A 15098-nucleotide genomic window follows, 5' to 3' on the forward strand; every position below is an offset into this window, starting at 1 on the left:
TTTTAGTCATTTGATTTACCAATTAAGAATTTTCATGATTAAAAATTAGATTCCATTTTATAATTATTAATAATAAAGTTATAAATTAATTATTTAATATGATTTACTTTAATCTTGACGATATATATGAAATTAAGAATGATCAAACATGTTATAATCTGAGTGATAGCGAAGTGAATATGACAATGGCAAGAGGCCGTCCAAGAAGAATGAATTCTATTGCTCGTTCAATATTTTGTGGAATTGTGGAAAAATCCTGTGTGAGTGATGTTTATTACTTGATCTCTATAATCTATGTAGTTCTTGGTAATTTAGGCGGTGTATCAAAGCCGTTCCTGCAGTGCAGTTTTGAGTAGACTACATTTTTAAAAGAAGGATGTTGTTCTCTTTGTGAGAATGGTGGACGACTTCTTCCTCTGAACAGTTGAATATTGATTAACATGAGAAATTTCATAATCCAAATTAACACTGATATGTATTTCCAAGTCTTTGTCAATCAATCGTGTATCAAACGCAGCGTCAGATTTGAAATATTGAACTTTTATTTATATTATAATTAAACGCAGCGTCTGCTATTATAATTACCTCTCTCAGATAACAACATCGGGAGGTTGGTTTTATTTAACTATATAAATACCACCTCAATTAAGGAAGGAAAGAGCGATGACAGCATCGGATCAAGATCATGAGGATGTGAACCTGCTTTGGATAATTTGGACGAGCTTGTCATCGATCTGGAAAGCTCTGGCGAGCACAGAGGCAGAAACAGGAGGAGAGGCTCCGAACAAGGCCGGCGCAACCTGCTGAGTTCCTGGATTCTGGCTGTTCAGTCCAGAGAAGGCCACTGCGTTGACAGGGCCAATGTTCTGTTGGAAATGCACAAGACCTCGAGGGAACACAAACACGTCTCCCTTCTCCAGCGTTGTGGAGAACAGAGTGTTGTTAGTGGTGATAAAGCCAACCAAGAGAGCACCCTCGATCACCACCAAGATTTCGGTGGCCCGCGGATGTGTGTGAGGAGGGTTGACGCCGAGAGGAGCAGCGAAATCAAGGCGGACCAACGAAATTCCCAAGGTGTTTAAGCCTGGTAGCTGCGTTACAAAAGCTGGCGTTACAACGAATCCCAACTGGTTACTGGTATCTCCTGGTTTATCTAGGCCCCTCAACCGGAAGTCGTCTGCTGTGACCGTCATCGCATTCTTACATGGAAACCCGTTCACAATAACTGCACAATTCAAAATATATATAAAATGTTATTCACCCATGATCAGCTAGCAGACATTCGCAAACGCACAAGACATACATAATTACAACACGGAAACATTACCATTGCTTTGCATATCAGCAACGCAAATGTCTTGTAAAGGATCTGGATCACTTGCACGCACAATAACAATACTATTTGCGTATGATAACATCACTATTACTGCAACTGCTAACGCCGGAAAGGATTCCATGGCTGTAACTCACTATTTTTCTTTTCTTCTATTCGAAAATAAATAGAGATGGACTGAATTTGATTATGAATGGAGAGCGTTGCTCCCTTTTATAACTATGGTAAATGACCCGGTGTTGCAGGTCCACCCACCCAATCCCCTCTGCCGCATACGACTGTGTCAGAGTTCTGGTTAGTTAGAGTCTAGAGTCTATAGTTATGTTTATATATATATGTCTGTCGGGAGGATATGGTCAGTTGCGTATTTTCTTTCGACATTCAAAAATAGAAAATGTTTGGTTTCATATAACGTGTTTTACTTTTTCAAACTAAAAAAAATTGTACAATGATCCGGAGTTTGTTTTAGATTGTCTTTTAAGAATGAAAAAGTCTGCTTTCATATAACATGTTTTAATTTTTCAAACTAAAAAAAATTGTACAATTATCCAGAGTTGGATACCGTTTGAAAGTTAATATTAAATCACACAAAATAATTAATTGATAATGGTGTTTATTATATATATATATAAAGAGTAAGATTGTATTGCTTAACAAAATCAAAGTTTCGGTGCATAGTTCTACTATCTACTACCATTACTAGTATTTTTTAGAGCAATTCTACAAGTTCTGCTATTCTATTTTCACATCATCAAGTCTAGGAAAAACATTATACCTATCATCCTATTTTTCCATAAGAATACTTCCTATCAAGGTTTTCATTTTCGAATAAATAAATAATGAAAAGATACTACTTTTTTCAGCATGGCTAGTATCCAAATTCCACTGCCCACATTCCTCCACTAGCTCTGAATATGAGAAGAAATTTCTTTCTCTAGCTACCATGGTCTCAAGGTTCTCAAATTTACTCTGAATATCAAGAAGAACATACGAGTGAAATGACTCATCAACCTCTTGGGCTTACTGATGGGCTCGATTATGGCCCTGGGGGCCTCATCCTCCCCATCCTCCCCTTCTTCTCCTCATGCACTGACGTCGCATGGGGCTTGTCTCATAATGCAAATGAAAATCAAACTATGTTAGACCAAGATACATAACACCACGAACAAAGCCAACATTCAAGGGATGTGTTCCTTGCTACAGGAGAAGCCAAAACTCAAAATTTAATGAAGATTCCTATTGTTGGGGACCAGATCCACATTTTGAGGGATTTTCGAGGGGAAAGTTGTCTCCTTTCAAAGAGGATGCTTCCCCATCAACTTGTATAAGTACCAATTCATATATGCTATTAAATTAGTTGGTAATGATGTTGATCATATATGCTATTAAATTATTTTGAGTTGTTGACATGTTTGGCATTATCTTTTAAGATAGAAAAAAAATTTAATTCTATGTAATATTTTTCACATTGTTATTTAAAAATGGGAAAAAGAAAACATACAATGCTTTCGGGTATAATAATATTTCTAAGTTTTCATGTATAATTATTTTATTTTTTATTTATACAATTTAATTATTTAATAGATGCTAAAAGGTTAATAAATCAGAGAGTTTTTTTTTCCTTATCTTGTCGGTGTGGGAGGGTTCAAGGGTAACGGAATCAAGTGGGATGGGTAACTAGGTGGCATGGTGATGGAGGGGGGAGGAAGAATAGATATATATATATTGATTTATGAAAGAGATTGCCCATGGGGCTTTGGATTGACGGTGAATGGGTGCACTGTTAAGACACTCCTTGCAATATGTCACTGGTTCAAATCCCCTGTGGGTGCTTACCTACCAAAAAAGAGAAAGAATTATCAAAGAGATACAATAAGAATAATGCCTTGTGTAACACCCCCTAGTATCCCAACTGGGGCAATACCACCGCTTCTGACTCTGATACCATAATCACAATATACAAACATATATAATGACAAGATAGTAAAATAACATGATAGATAATCCATAAAACATGTAGATGACAAGTTTCAAGCACTTATCTATGAAATTCGTTGACTAGCTATATGACTTAGACATACCATCCAACCATATACCATGTTACTCGTGCTCTCTTAGCTTTCAATCACCCTCGAGTTAGGGACATTACTCCATGATGGTAATGCCTGCTAAAGACAGGTACATATCCACAACCAGATACAAATAAGGCCAAGGTACCAAACCATAACAATCTCGTACGAATAATCTCATATGCCCCATTTGCCCCGCACTCAATTAATGCACCCCCTTCTTTTCACTAACAGTCAATCGGGCGATACCACTACCTCCAGGGTGACCAAATTGGTTGACCATGTATTTCCCAGACCGTGTGGCTTCCAAGAGTTCCTACTACCCTTATGAGTCTCTAATTACCCTCCAGGCCCTCACATATAGACACTTGTCCCCACTTAGCCACTTCCAATTGAATAGGAGAACCTCCATTTTATAGGAATGGTACCCCTTACTTTTACATTTTTTAATGATATACTATAATATTATAATGTATCAAAGCACTTTTATGATCATGGAGTGATAGCCCACCATACACTTTTTGTACCTCGGTCTATAACCATGGTGGTATTATGTTAATCCCATTGTATTTACATAATATGTATACTAGGCTCACTGAACTTTTACCACATAGTCTATGTAGCCTAATCACATGGGAACTCTGGTCTTACAATGTATCAATACAATGGCACACAAGCCTCAATGGAACTTAGTGATGGGCTTCCCAATTCGGTGCAAAATAAAGCCCATCTAACCTTTCCTAGGCACATAGAGGCTATATTAAATCTCTCATTTTACACTTAATAATGTTTTCTTAGCTTTAATAAGTTCTTAGGAAGGTTTAGAGATAATTTCTTTTTATGTGCCTAATATTAATTACCTTGTAGAATATTGAGAGAATATTGAGCGAATTTTGAAGATATGTAGAATGAGAGAATTTCGGGACATTCTTCGATGGAACAACAAATGAATAGGATATTATGAAATTATTGAACAAATTTTGTAGCTCCACTGAATGAGAAAATTTAGGGATGTATTCCCTGCTACAAGAGAAATCAAAACTCAGTATTTAAAGAAGATTCCTATTGTTGAGGACTAGATCCACATTTTGAGGGATTTTGGAGGGGAAAGATGCCTCCTTTCAAGGGGGATTCTTCCCCATCAAATTGTATAAGTACCAATTCAAATTAGCTCCTAGGGGCATGAAATTTTTGGCCTTGTGAAGAAAAATTGTTATTTAGCAATTCTACTTTCATTTATAGTAGGGATGTACTTGATTTGATTTGAGTAATGAAGTTTGGTTTCATTTCCAGCTTCTCAGGCTTGGTTTCCCTCATAGGAATTTGAGTATCCTTCGGATTGGCTATCCTAGGAGCCTCAGGTCCTTACTATACAATTTATTTATCTTCTTTGCATTTCTTAGTCACTTACATATCTTATTCTTGCATTTCGTATTTTTGCATTTAGTATTCATGCTTCATTTGTTGTAGGTTAAATTAGTTAAATGATTGAAATAATTTGATTTTTAGGTCATACATATAGTTAAAATTACGAAGCATCCTTATAACAACTCTACAAATTCATATTCATCATTGAGTTACTTGGATTAGTTTACTAGTTCATAATTCTGAAATTTCTAGTTTCAGTAATAAATTTTTGTTGAATTTTAGCACATGTTAATGAACCTATTTTGAGTTTATTCCACTAATGTTGAAGTTTAAAAACATTCAAATTAATCAAAAAAATTCACCCCATAGCATTTTCACTATATTAGGTGAGGAATTTGAGTATTTAGATCAACTTACTAGTTCATTGTCCTGAAATTTCTGGTTTTTAGTTGTAAATTTCTGCTGAATTTTAGCACATGCTAATGAAGATCTTTCAAGTTGGTTCCACATAGATTTAATCCTAAAAAAATTAAAATTAATATAAAAAATTCCTGCAACATTTTTATTTTATTAGCTTAGGAATTTGGCAGGTTAACTCGAGAAATAAGCTTGCTAGAAGTTTCGTGTAGTAGAATGGAGGTATCTTGCAACAATCTTGTAGTAACAAAAATTTCCCTAAATTTCTTCTAGAATTACATCCAAAGATTTTCCTTTATTTATCATCACTCCATAATGTCGTTTAATCCTTTAAGATGGATTTGAGAATACCAGAGACTCCATAGGCACTTTGCTTTCATAGTTTGATCTGGATTCTCTCCGCTACTAGAATTAACCAAGATCTTTTAATTCTGCGATGTTAACAAAATTGCATGTGAAAGAGTATGAAAAACCGTATGTGCGTGCTTTAAAGAAGAGGAGAAATAACGACAACCATCAAATCAAAGAACACAAACAAGTTGAAAATGAAGTTCACCAAGTGTGGGTTACATCTATGGGCTAGATGTTAAGAGTGGGGAGGCTGCTTCATTAAATGTTGAAGTATGATGTTAAGTACATGGTACATTATTTGTCATTACAAGGGTAAAATCCCTCAGATAGAGTGGGATTTCCCTCCATGAGACGTTCTCCTATAAGAGCTCTCACTCATATGGGCCCTCCTTCAGCATGACAAGATAATAAATTCTCATATGACATGGCATACAAGTATCTTTCAACATAATGGTAACAAGGATCTCAACAACAAAATCATCATCTCAGCAAATCAAAAGAAAGACATAGCATGACTACATCATATACCTCCACTTACGGGGATGGCATGAAAATGCAAATCTTAGTTACAAAAACAGACATCATCGTTGAATTTGTGGCATGAAATCATGTTAAACAACTATAAACTTGACCCCTTTCTGACACTGTCAAATCTGGACCCTCGGGAATCTCAAAGATTCTCCAAAGATTCCTTATAATGACTCCCTGAAATCTTGCTGCTCAGATGACCATTCTGAGTCCACCATCGTGCTCCTTGTAAAATTTTGATAAAAATGACTATAAAGTTGGCATCATTCTACCTTTGTAAAAAATCAGCCTCCAAGGGAATCTTTTAGATTCCTCAAGCTTCTGCAATTTGAATATTCTCAAAGTGGTTATGTATTCAAAAACATGCCATCTGAATTTCGCTATTATTTGGTTCAGCGCTGCCTCTTCTGTCCCAGGTGAATGAATGTTTGGGTTTAAATATGTGTTTTTGCACAAACAATACAAAGACAAGCCACTTGGGCCATTGGTGGCGGGGTTAAGTTGGGCAAGGGAGGTCGGTGGTTCCAACGCTGCCCTCACTTGAAATTTCCTGTGGTTACATAACGATTTTGGTGTTTTACACAATTTGGTTGTAGAGGCGCGTTTAGTTTGGTTTTGTTTTGATTAGGCTGCCACATTGGTCAGGCTGGCCACTGGTCGACGTGAGTTCAAACCCTGTCAACCCATTGTATTCTGCCATGTTGTGCCGTTTGGTTGGGTGGGTCCGCCATTGGGTGGCCCACCCACCTTGTTTGACTATATCATAAAACAATTTTGTTGGGGGTGGCAACCCACCACCCCTTTTTTATATTTTTTTTTCATTTTATTTAAACAATATGGTCAAAATTTTCCCATCGAATTTTTAGGATCACCAGCAAAATTAAAGAGGACCATTCTAGCAGCTGTTGTAACATGATTAGTTTTGATAATTTAAATTTGCTTATATAATACTTTTTAGTACTTTAGATATAAAAAATGGGTCTGCAAGAGTAAAATGCGCCCTCAAAATGTAAATTTAAGTCTCATTAGCTGGTTGATTTAGTTAATCATGCATTTAAACATGATTAAATGATCTAATAAAGTAAGTTCAAACATGGTTTACAAACAACCGAGAATGAATTTAAAAAAAAGAAAGTGGTTTTTGTTTATAACATCCTCATGTACAAAAGCCACTCTCAGTTTTCTAACAACTATTATGGTTTTGGAGACACAAATGCATCTTTGAAGGCATGTTTTCCAGAAATTTCATGTTTTAGTCACCTTTTTGTAGAGAATATGGTGGCTAAAAAAATGAATCTTGGTAAACTGGAGGAGTTTTTGTTCCTACAATTCTATTATATAAAAACCTCTCTCCATTTTGTAACAGAGGTTATGGTTTGGGATATTAGGATGAATCTTTGCAGGGATGTTTTCCAAAATTTTCCTTTTCTTAGTCAGTGTTTTCAAATGCAGTTTCCAAGTAGGGGGAAACGAATTTTCAAAAAATTGAAAGGGTTTTTGTTGCTAACATCATCATTTACAAACACTTCTCTCAGTTTTCTAACATCTATTATGTTGGGAGACACAAAGGTATTACAGGACCCTATTTTTCAGAATTTCGGGAGGAAAAAGCTCAAAGACAATTAGTGACTTGGAGGCCAGCTGATCAAATATGAGTTGCAATCAAATTTAAATTTCTCTTCTTTATCAAAAAAAATCCTCAAGGATAGTACTAGAACTCTTCAAATAGTTTTAGTTACCTTTATTTGTGTTCTATTTTTGTAATACAATTTTATGATATTTGTAATTACTCTTGATATTTTTATCAAGATATTCTGTGAGGAAATTGTATAAATACTTCATCAATTGAAGTAATATGGGTTGGATTTTGATGCCAAGGCTCTTAAACTATGTAATAGCTTCTCTTATAGAATTCTAATGAAATCCTTCCAGCTCCAGTTATGACAAAATTTTGTGATTCTTGTATGTCCTTCTAGTGTTTTCATAACTTGTTTCTACATATGTTCAAAGAAATTGTAGGAAGGTTTGGGTAAGGTAGATTAAGTCTTAATCTCCCTGTAATTCCCTGCAAAATCATAAGCTTTAGAAAGAGATTAGCTTATTAGACTATTTGTCTGAAATAGCTCCTCTTGGAATCAGTTTCACTTTGGCCTTCTGTTACCTTTGAATATGTTTTTGTTGGGCTGTGGAAATCTTCTACACACATCTAAATTTCCCTAATTGTTAAGTAGTCAGTCTGACTGCTCAATTATTAGGAATCCCCTTATATTCTTCTACCATAATTCTTGAAAAAGCTAAGTCATTCTGTTAGGCTCGAAGCTGACACTTTCAGAAGGGACCCTGTGTAGAGGCCTTTAATCATGATTAGGGATTATCATTGATCGCCAACCATCCCCAATAAAACCATAAATCTGGCCATTGTGCTTCAAAGCCTTTTGTTTAGTGACAGGTGAACAACGTTAAACAAAGCCTCATAACAACTGATGGAGCCCCCTCTGTTTCAAGGGCCAGCTTGAACCTAAAGGCTAGTTGAGTTGGTTTCCTGGCATAGTTTTTGCATCCAAGGACTGCCTATGGGAAACAGGTACAAAATCTGGTGCCGTTGCGAGGGAGCGAAGTAATGAATATATATTTATCCGGGGAATGATAAAGATTACATCTATTATTTTCTGGTGAACAAGAAGTAGACATTTATTATTGGTTGCATTTCTTTCACCTGGCGACTCCACTTTGTCATATGACGATTCCACTGGGTGACCAATCCCACTGTTTCGAAATTTCAGCTGCCTTTACTGCTATGCAAGGTTCATTGATACTTTCAATCAGTAGTATATGTCTCTCCCTCTCAGCCATGATCAAAAATTTAAAATGTCTACAGAGGATGCAACTTTTAAAGTACACCTATGAGTATAAGTTTCCCATGGGATTTTATGTTCATATTGTATATATTCTTCAGATTTTCAGCTCCTCGCAACATTGTTTGTCAATAAATCCACTTCGCACTTGGTTACATTGGAAAGCGGATTACACCTAATAGTGTAAATTTTTCAGTTCAGTTAGATAGAGGTGTGGGGATTAAATAGATATTTTGAGTTTCAGTATGTAGTATATCAACGCGTTCGATGTTTATGAGTGGTGTGATTTGAAGAGTATATGATAGATAAACTTATATTTTTAGTGTTTAGAAATTTTCAGTTTTCAAATTTCAGTATGGAAGAGTATCTGAATTAGTGCAGGCATATGGTTGCATTTCACAGTTGTAGGTTGTAGTGTGTAGCGTGCAGTAGCAGAGTATTCAAATGAAAACACTGATCCATGGAGATTCATTATATTTCGACATAAGATGGAAGATTAGTGGTTGGTCATTTTATGGTATGAATCCATGCCCAACACTAAAGGCAACCGGTCTACTAGTTCTCTGCATCCCACAGGGGGAAGCAGTCCCCATTGGAGCCAATGTTGTAACATGATTAGTTTTGATAATTTAAGTTTGCTGATATAATAGGTTTTAGTAGTTTAGAAATAATAAATGTGTTTGCAACAGTAAAATTCGCCTTCAAAATGTAAATTTAAGTCTCATTAGCTGGTTGATTTAGTTAATCATGCATTTAAACATGATTAAATGATGTAATAAGGTAAATTCAAACATGGTTTACAAACAACCGAAAATGAATTTTCAAAAATGGAAAGAGGTTTTTGTTTATAACATCCTCATGTACAAAACCCACTCTCAGTTTTCTAACAATTGTTATGGTTTTGGAGATACAATGACATCTTTGAAGGCATGTTTTCTAGAAATTTCATGTTTTAGTCACCCTTTTGCAAAGAATATGGTGGCTAAACAAAGATGAATCTTGGGAAACTGGAGGAGGTTTTTGTTCCTCAGATTAACAGAGGTTATGGTTTGGGATATTTGGATGAATCTTTGCAGGCATGTTTTCCAGAAGTTTCCTTATTTTAGCCAGGGTTTTCAAATGCGGTTTCCGAGCAGGGGGGAACAAATTTTCAAAACATGAAAGAGGTTTTTGTTGCTAACATAATCATTTACAAAAACCTCTCTCACGTTTCTAACATCTATTATGCTTTGGGAGACACAAAGGTATTACATGACCCTATTTTTCAGAATTTCGGGAGGAAAAAGCTCAAAGACAGTTAGTGACTTGGAGGCCACCTCATCAAATATGAGTTGCAACCAAATTCGAATTTCTCTTATTTATCAAAAAAATCCTCAAGGATAGTACTAGAACTCTTCAAATAGTTTTAGTTACCTTTATTTGTGTTCTATTTTTGTAATACAGTTTTCAGATATTTGTAATAGCTCTTTATATTTTTATCAAGATATTTTGTGAGGAAATTGTATAAATACGTCATCAATTGAAGTAATATGGGTTGGCTTTTGATGCCACTACTACATGTAGGGGGGTTTTAAGACAATATTTAAAACAATATTTGAGTCAATTGTCTTAACTTAAGACAAAAAGAAACTTGTGTATTGTCTTAAATATTGTCTCTAAGCGGGTGTCTCAAAATATAATGTCTCAAAAATTTGTCTCTATAAAGACAATATAGAACACATATTATTATTGTCTCTATAAAGACAAGAATTATTGTCTATTAAGAGACAATTTGAGTTGTCTCTCTAGAGACAATTTCATTTGTCTCTCTAGAGAAAACTTCATTTGTGTCTCTTTAGAGACAATTACATTTTTGTCTTTTTAGAGACAATAACTGAGATTAAAAACATATTGTCTCTATAGAGACAATATGTCCATAATTCAAACTATTGTCTCTCTAGAGACAATATAAAAAATTATTTAAAAATAAATAAATAAAATCATAATTCAAACTATTGTCTCTCTAGAGACAATATAAAAAATTATTTAAAAATAAATAAATAAAATCATTTTGAATGTTCTTTCAAAGTAGTTTCACATTCAAAGTTCACAAATAGTACTCATGTATGAGAGAAACCACCACAGAAATTCTTGTCTGATAGAAACCAGCGCATATGGGTTATTAATATTACCTTTGTTTAGCAAGAGGGGATTCAATTCATTACTAAATTTACGCCCAAGTTTTACTACTTCAAATGGGAGTCAGAAGTTTGGATTTAAGATGCTACCTTAGCTTTGATAAGCGTTCCATCTCCCAATTTTACTATAGTTAAAGAAGAATCTGTAGACTGTTGAATGGAAACGACTTTAGATTTAGACAATGCGAATCTTTATGTAGAAATCAATCGAGAGCCCAATTAATGAAATGGCGATACCTTTATGTGTTCGACAGACAACATACCCACAAGAATACCCAGGCAGGATTGATAGCCACAGTTATCAACTGTACAAGAATGTAGGAATTTCGTTGGTGGCAGGTATGGGTTAGTTTTATGCTTCAATCATGTTATCAAAAATATAGCTTCATCGCTCAACTGGATTACGCCATATTATAGAGTGAGTATGATATCTAGAACTGGATTACACAGTATTATAGAGTGAGTATTCTTTCGCTTGAACAGTGTGTAATGGAATGTTTTTATGCCCGCCTAGTTATTTTAACTTCTTTTTCAAAATATTTTTGATCGTTGTTGAAAATTAATACTCTGAACAGACTCATCACAAATATTCTTTAACTGATCACTTATCAAACGCTTGTGAGGTTTCTTATGTAGCCCGTGAATTATTTTGATTTTAACCAAGGAATACTCGCTTATTACGTTTGATAAAAAAGGCATTAGCAATGGGTTCTACAGCAACCCACTTCCCTTTTCTAAGTACTTGCAAACTGTTGACATCGCCTTGCATTAGAACAGTGATGCCACCTGCGTCTGAATGGCTTCTTAAAGCAAGGGTAACATCTGGGTTTGGGCATGGTGGATAGTAATTTACAAGTAACCGCTGTCGGTGTTCCCCAAAAATATTATTCAAGTAATCAGAATGGAGTCCTAGAGCTTCAGAAATTGCAGCCAGCAGCCTTAAACACAGTGCCCTCACCTCCACAACGTACTTGCCTGCAATTTCCCTGTAACAAAAGCTTCAATATTATATTAAGCCAAACGAGTTATGATTGCTGCTTTAATGGTTGACATAAGGTTTAATGGCTACCTATAGGCTGCAGGTTTTTTAGGCCAAGAGTCAATGACTTCGTGTAATGGAAAACAAGGGTGTCTCAGATAGTCCCTCCAGTTAAGGACTTCATCTTTGTGAATATTGAAGCTTGTAGCAAGCTGAGCCAGTTGCTTTGGATCCTATGAATAGAGGCATGCACGATCTTCCATCGGCATTTCGAAGAATTCTTTGGCGATTCCCATCATGTTTTTCATCACCCTCTCTGGTACCCTGTGGTTCACTATCTGATCATATCATGCAGCTTCAACCATATTAATACTGAATTTGAACAGAATTTTTTTTAAGAATTAAAGTTCATAATTGAGATTTTGGAAGTTTATTTAGAGATATTATGAGATTCAAAATTCAAAGCCTCATGAATCCAATCCCTTCCGCAAAAAAAATCATTACTTGGGACATTGGAGATTGAAGGTTGTACCTGGAAAAAGCCATCCTCCTGACATGCACGTTGGATTTCTTGTATGACAGTGGTTCTGCTAGGGCCATCCAGGTGTTTCAGATCCACCAGTGGAATGCTCTCGCAGAAAGATACCTGAGACATGTTGGGTTGCTCCTGGGGATGCAAAATATATTTGTTCTGCACCTCAACATTGTTTATTCCATTGCACAGTAGTTTCTCAACACCATTAGCATTGGTCTCAGTGTGAAGATCCATTCTAGAGGACATGCATCTTTCTTTCCTCTTGATGTTATTGCGAATACAATCTTTTTTCCATACGGATGTTGCACGACTTCTAATCGAAGTTAGAAATTGCAAGTTCGCATTGCAGAAATTGCAATTTGTAGAGCCCCGAATGGAAACAGAGGCTATACGTAGGGTCAACCAATAGTTTTTACCATGGAAACATTGACAGTTGCAACAGAAAGTGTCCCGAATGAAAACAATATTGCAAAGGGAGGATTTGGCCTGTATACAAGGTATTAGTGCTTACTTTATAATATCATTTATTCTGATAGTCTAGCAGGTAAGCTGTTCATTGTACAAGCTTTATGTAAACCAATTTCAAAGTTAAAATAAATCCTCAGACATAGCTAGAATTTTCATAGAAAGTTTTAACAAGCCATAATATATTACAAGCAACAATCATCGCAACTAGCATTTCCCCCAAGAGTACACAACGAAAGGCACTTGAGCATTCTTGAAATATTTGAAGAGTACAAAAAGTTCTTGTGCAAAATGTGCAAGAGTATATAACGGAAAAAACTGTCTTAGCATATAAAAATAGCTCTGTAATGGAGTTGAACTAAGATAGCTTAGCCAACTCCACCGATGAAAACATCTACACAGTACCCAAATCACATATAGAGAGATGCGATAATGCTATTCTAAGCCCCAAATACAAATCAGAATTAAATGTCGGAACTCAAGAGCAAACTCCAATGATACAAAACTAATTGAATCCACCAATCCCTAAATATGCAAAAGCATCTTAACAAAGCTATTCAAAAGCATCATCATCGTCATCTGGAAGGGGTTGGGCCGCAACTGCTACAAGTTCTGCCTCGTACCTGACAACATAAAAGATTGTAAGCCAAAGTTTCAATCTTTTAGAAATGGAACAAATTATTTCAATAAAAGTTAACAAAAAATAATAAGAAAATAGCATTCTACTTACTGCTGCTGGGTTGCAAGGTCTATCTGAACCTCAGGAGGAGCAAGAGCAGGTGACTCCACAAAATGAAGGTTTGGATCCCTATAAAAATAACCCATTATAGAATCAATGCAAATTTTTTAATATAACATTCATGTTAGGGAGCATCAGAAACTAGATTAAAGGCTCACCCTGAGAGCTTCCGTGCCAAGTACAGGAATGGCTTCTCAAAGTTGTAGTTACTTTTTGCAGATATCTCATAGTATTGAAGATTCTTCTTTCTATGAAAAGTAACTTGCTTAGCTTTCACTTGCCTATTCTTCACATCAACCTTGTTTCCACAAAGAACAATAGGAATGTTCTCACACACCCTGAAATTCACAAAGATATTTAGCTAATCGGTTCAGGCAGTTGTGCCACCACACAATTAAGGAACCTTCATTTCTACTTAGAGATCCAACCCCTTTGCAAAAGAGATACCTGCAAAGATCTTTGTGCCACGTTGGGACATTCTTGTAAGTCAATCGTGCAGTAACATCAAACATGATAACTTCACATTGCCCATGAATACTGTAACAAACAAAATCCCAATCAATAAATAAGAAGGAAACAAATAAATAGAAGTGGAAAAACATGGAACCCTCACTAATTCAATCAGGAAAATGCCAACAAAAATAGGAAAAGAAAACCAGTATTGATCAAAACAACCAATAACAGAGTCTGTCTATAAATTCAAAATTAAACTAAATTAAAATTCAAATAAATATAAGTGGAAAAATATAGAACCCTCGCCAATTCAACGAGGAAAATGCCAACAGAAGCAGGAAAAGCAAACCAGTATTGATCAAAACAACCAATAACACAGTCTGTCTATAAATTCAAAATTAAATTAAATTAAAATTCAAAATAAAGAGACATAAACTAGTAAAATAGAGTGCTGAAAAAGGAACCAAAAAAGGGCTCATAGTTGCTCCATTGTCATTGATATTGAGGTTAAAAGGTGTTGCTACTGAGCCCACACATGTACATATCAACACGAGAAAATAGAATTGATAAGCTAAAAGTTCTCTTGGGATCGATCCAAGTTCAAATCCATGTAGGACCTTTTTAAACAAAAAGTTGAAAAGGCATCCCAAAAGCTCAAATGTACAGTGCTCCAATCAATAGGTGTTTACTACACCTACAGAGGATGACAAAAAACACTACTTTCGTAAAGTCCCAAGAGACCTGATTTCAAGTGAAAATCAAAATCAGTCTGGCAAAATACAGAAATGGGAAAATAATCAAACTAATTATTGACGTACCTTAACCACAT

General features: G+C 35.4%; 3 protein-coding genes across 3 annotated transcripts; all 3 read right to left on the reverse strand.

The window, feature by feature from the left end:
- Positions 1 to 683: 683 nt before the first annotated feature.
- Positions 684 to 1418, reverse strand: LOC149257964 (germin-like protein 1-3). The gene is made up of 2 exons (XM_089393219.1): positions 1328 to 1418; positions 684 to 1225 (listed from the first exon to the last, which is right to left on the reverse strand). Exons 1-2 carry the CDS (start codon positions 1416 to 1418, stop codon positions 684 to 686), a joined length of 633 nt encoding a protein of 210 aa, XP_089249345.1.
- Positions 1419 to 11753: 10335 nt separating this feature from the next.
- Positions 11754 to 12846, reverse strand: LOC149257965 (protein DMR6-LIKE OXYGENASE 1-like). The gene is made up of 3 exons (XM_089393288.1): positions 12582 to 12846; positions 12331 to 12415; positions 11754 to 12084 (listed from the first exon to the last, which is right to left on the reverse strand). The coding sequence occupies exons 1-3, from the start codon at positions 12844 to 12846 to the stop codon at positions 11754 to 11756; spliced, it is 681 nt and encodes a 226-aa protein (XP_089249414.1).
- Positions 12847 to 13303: 457 nt separating this feature from the next.
- LOC149257966 (GTP-binding nuclear protein Ran1B-like) lies at positions 13304 to 15098 on the reverse strand. Its single transcript, XM_089393355.1, has 5 exons — positions 15088 to 15098; positions 14264 to 14353; positions 13975 to 14154; positions 13808 to 13885; positions 13304 to 13700 (listed from the first exon to the last, which is right to left on the reverse strand). Exons 1-5 carry the CDS (start codon positions 15096 to 15098, stop codon positions 13631 to 13633), a joined length of 429 nt encoding a protein of 142 aa, XP_089249481.1. The 3' UTR covers positions 13304 to 13630.

The sequence above is a fragment of the Pinus tabuliformis genome, chromosome 6 (genome assembly GCF_031772625.1).
Source record: "Pinus tabuliformis cultivar Carrire ecotype Pingquan chromosome 6, CPIR1, whole genome shotgun sequence".
NCBI lineage: Eukaryota > Viridiplantae > Streptophyta > Pinopsida > Pinales > Pinaceae > Pinus > Pinus tabuliformis.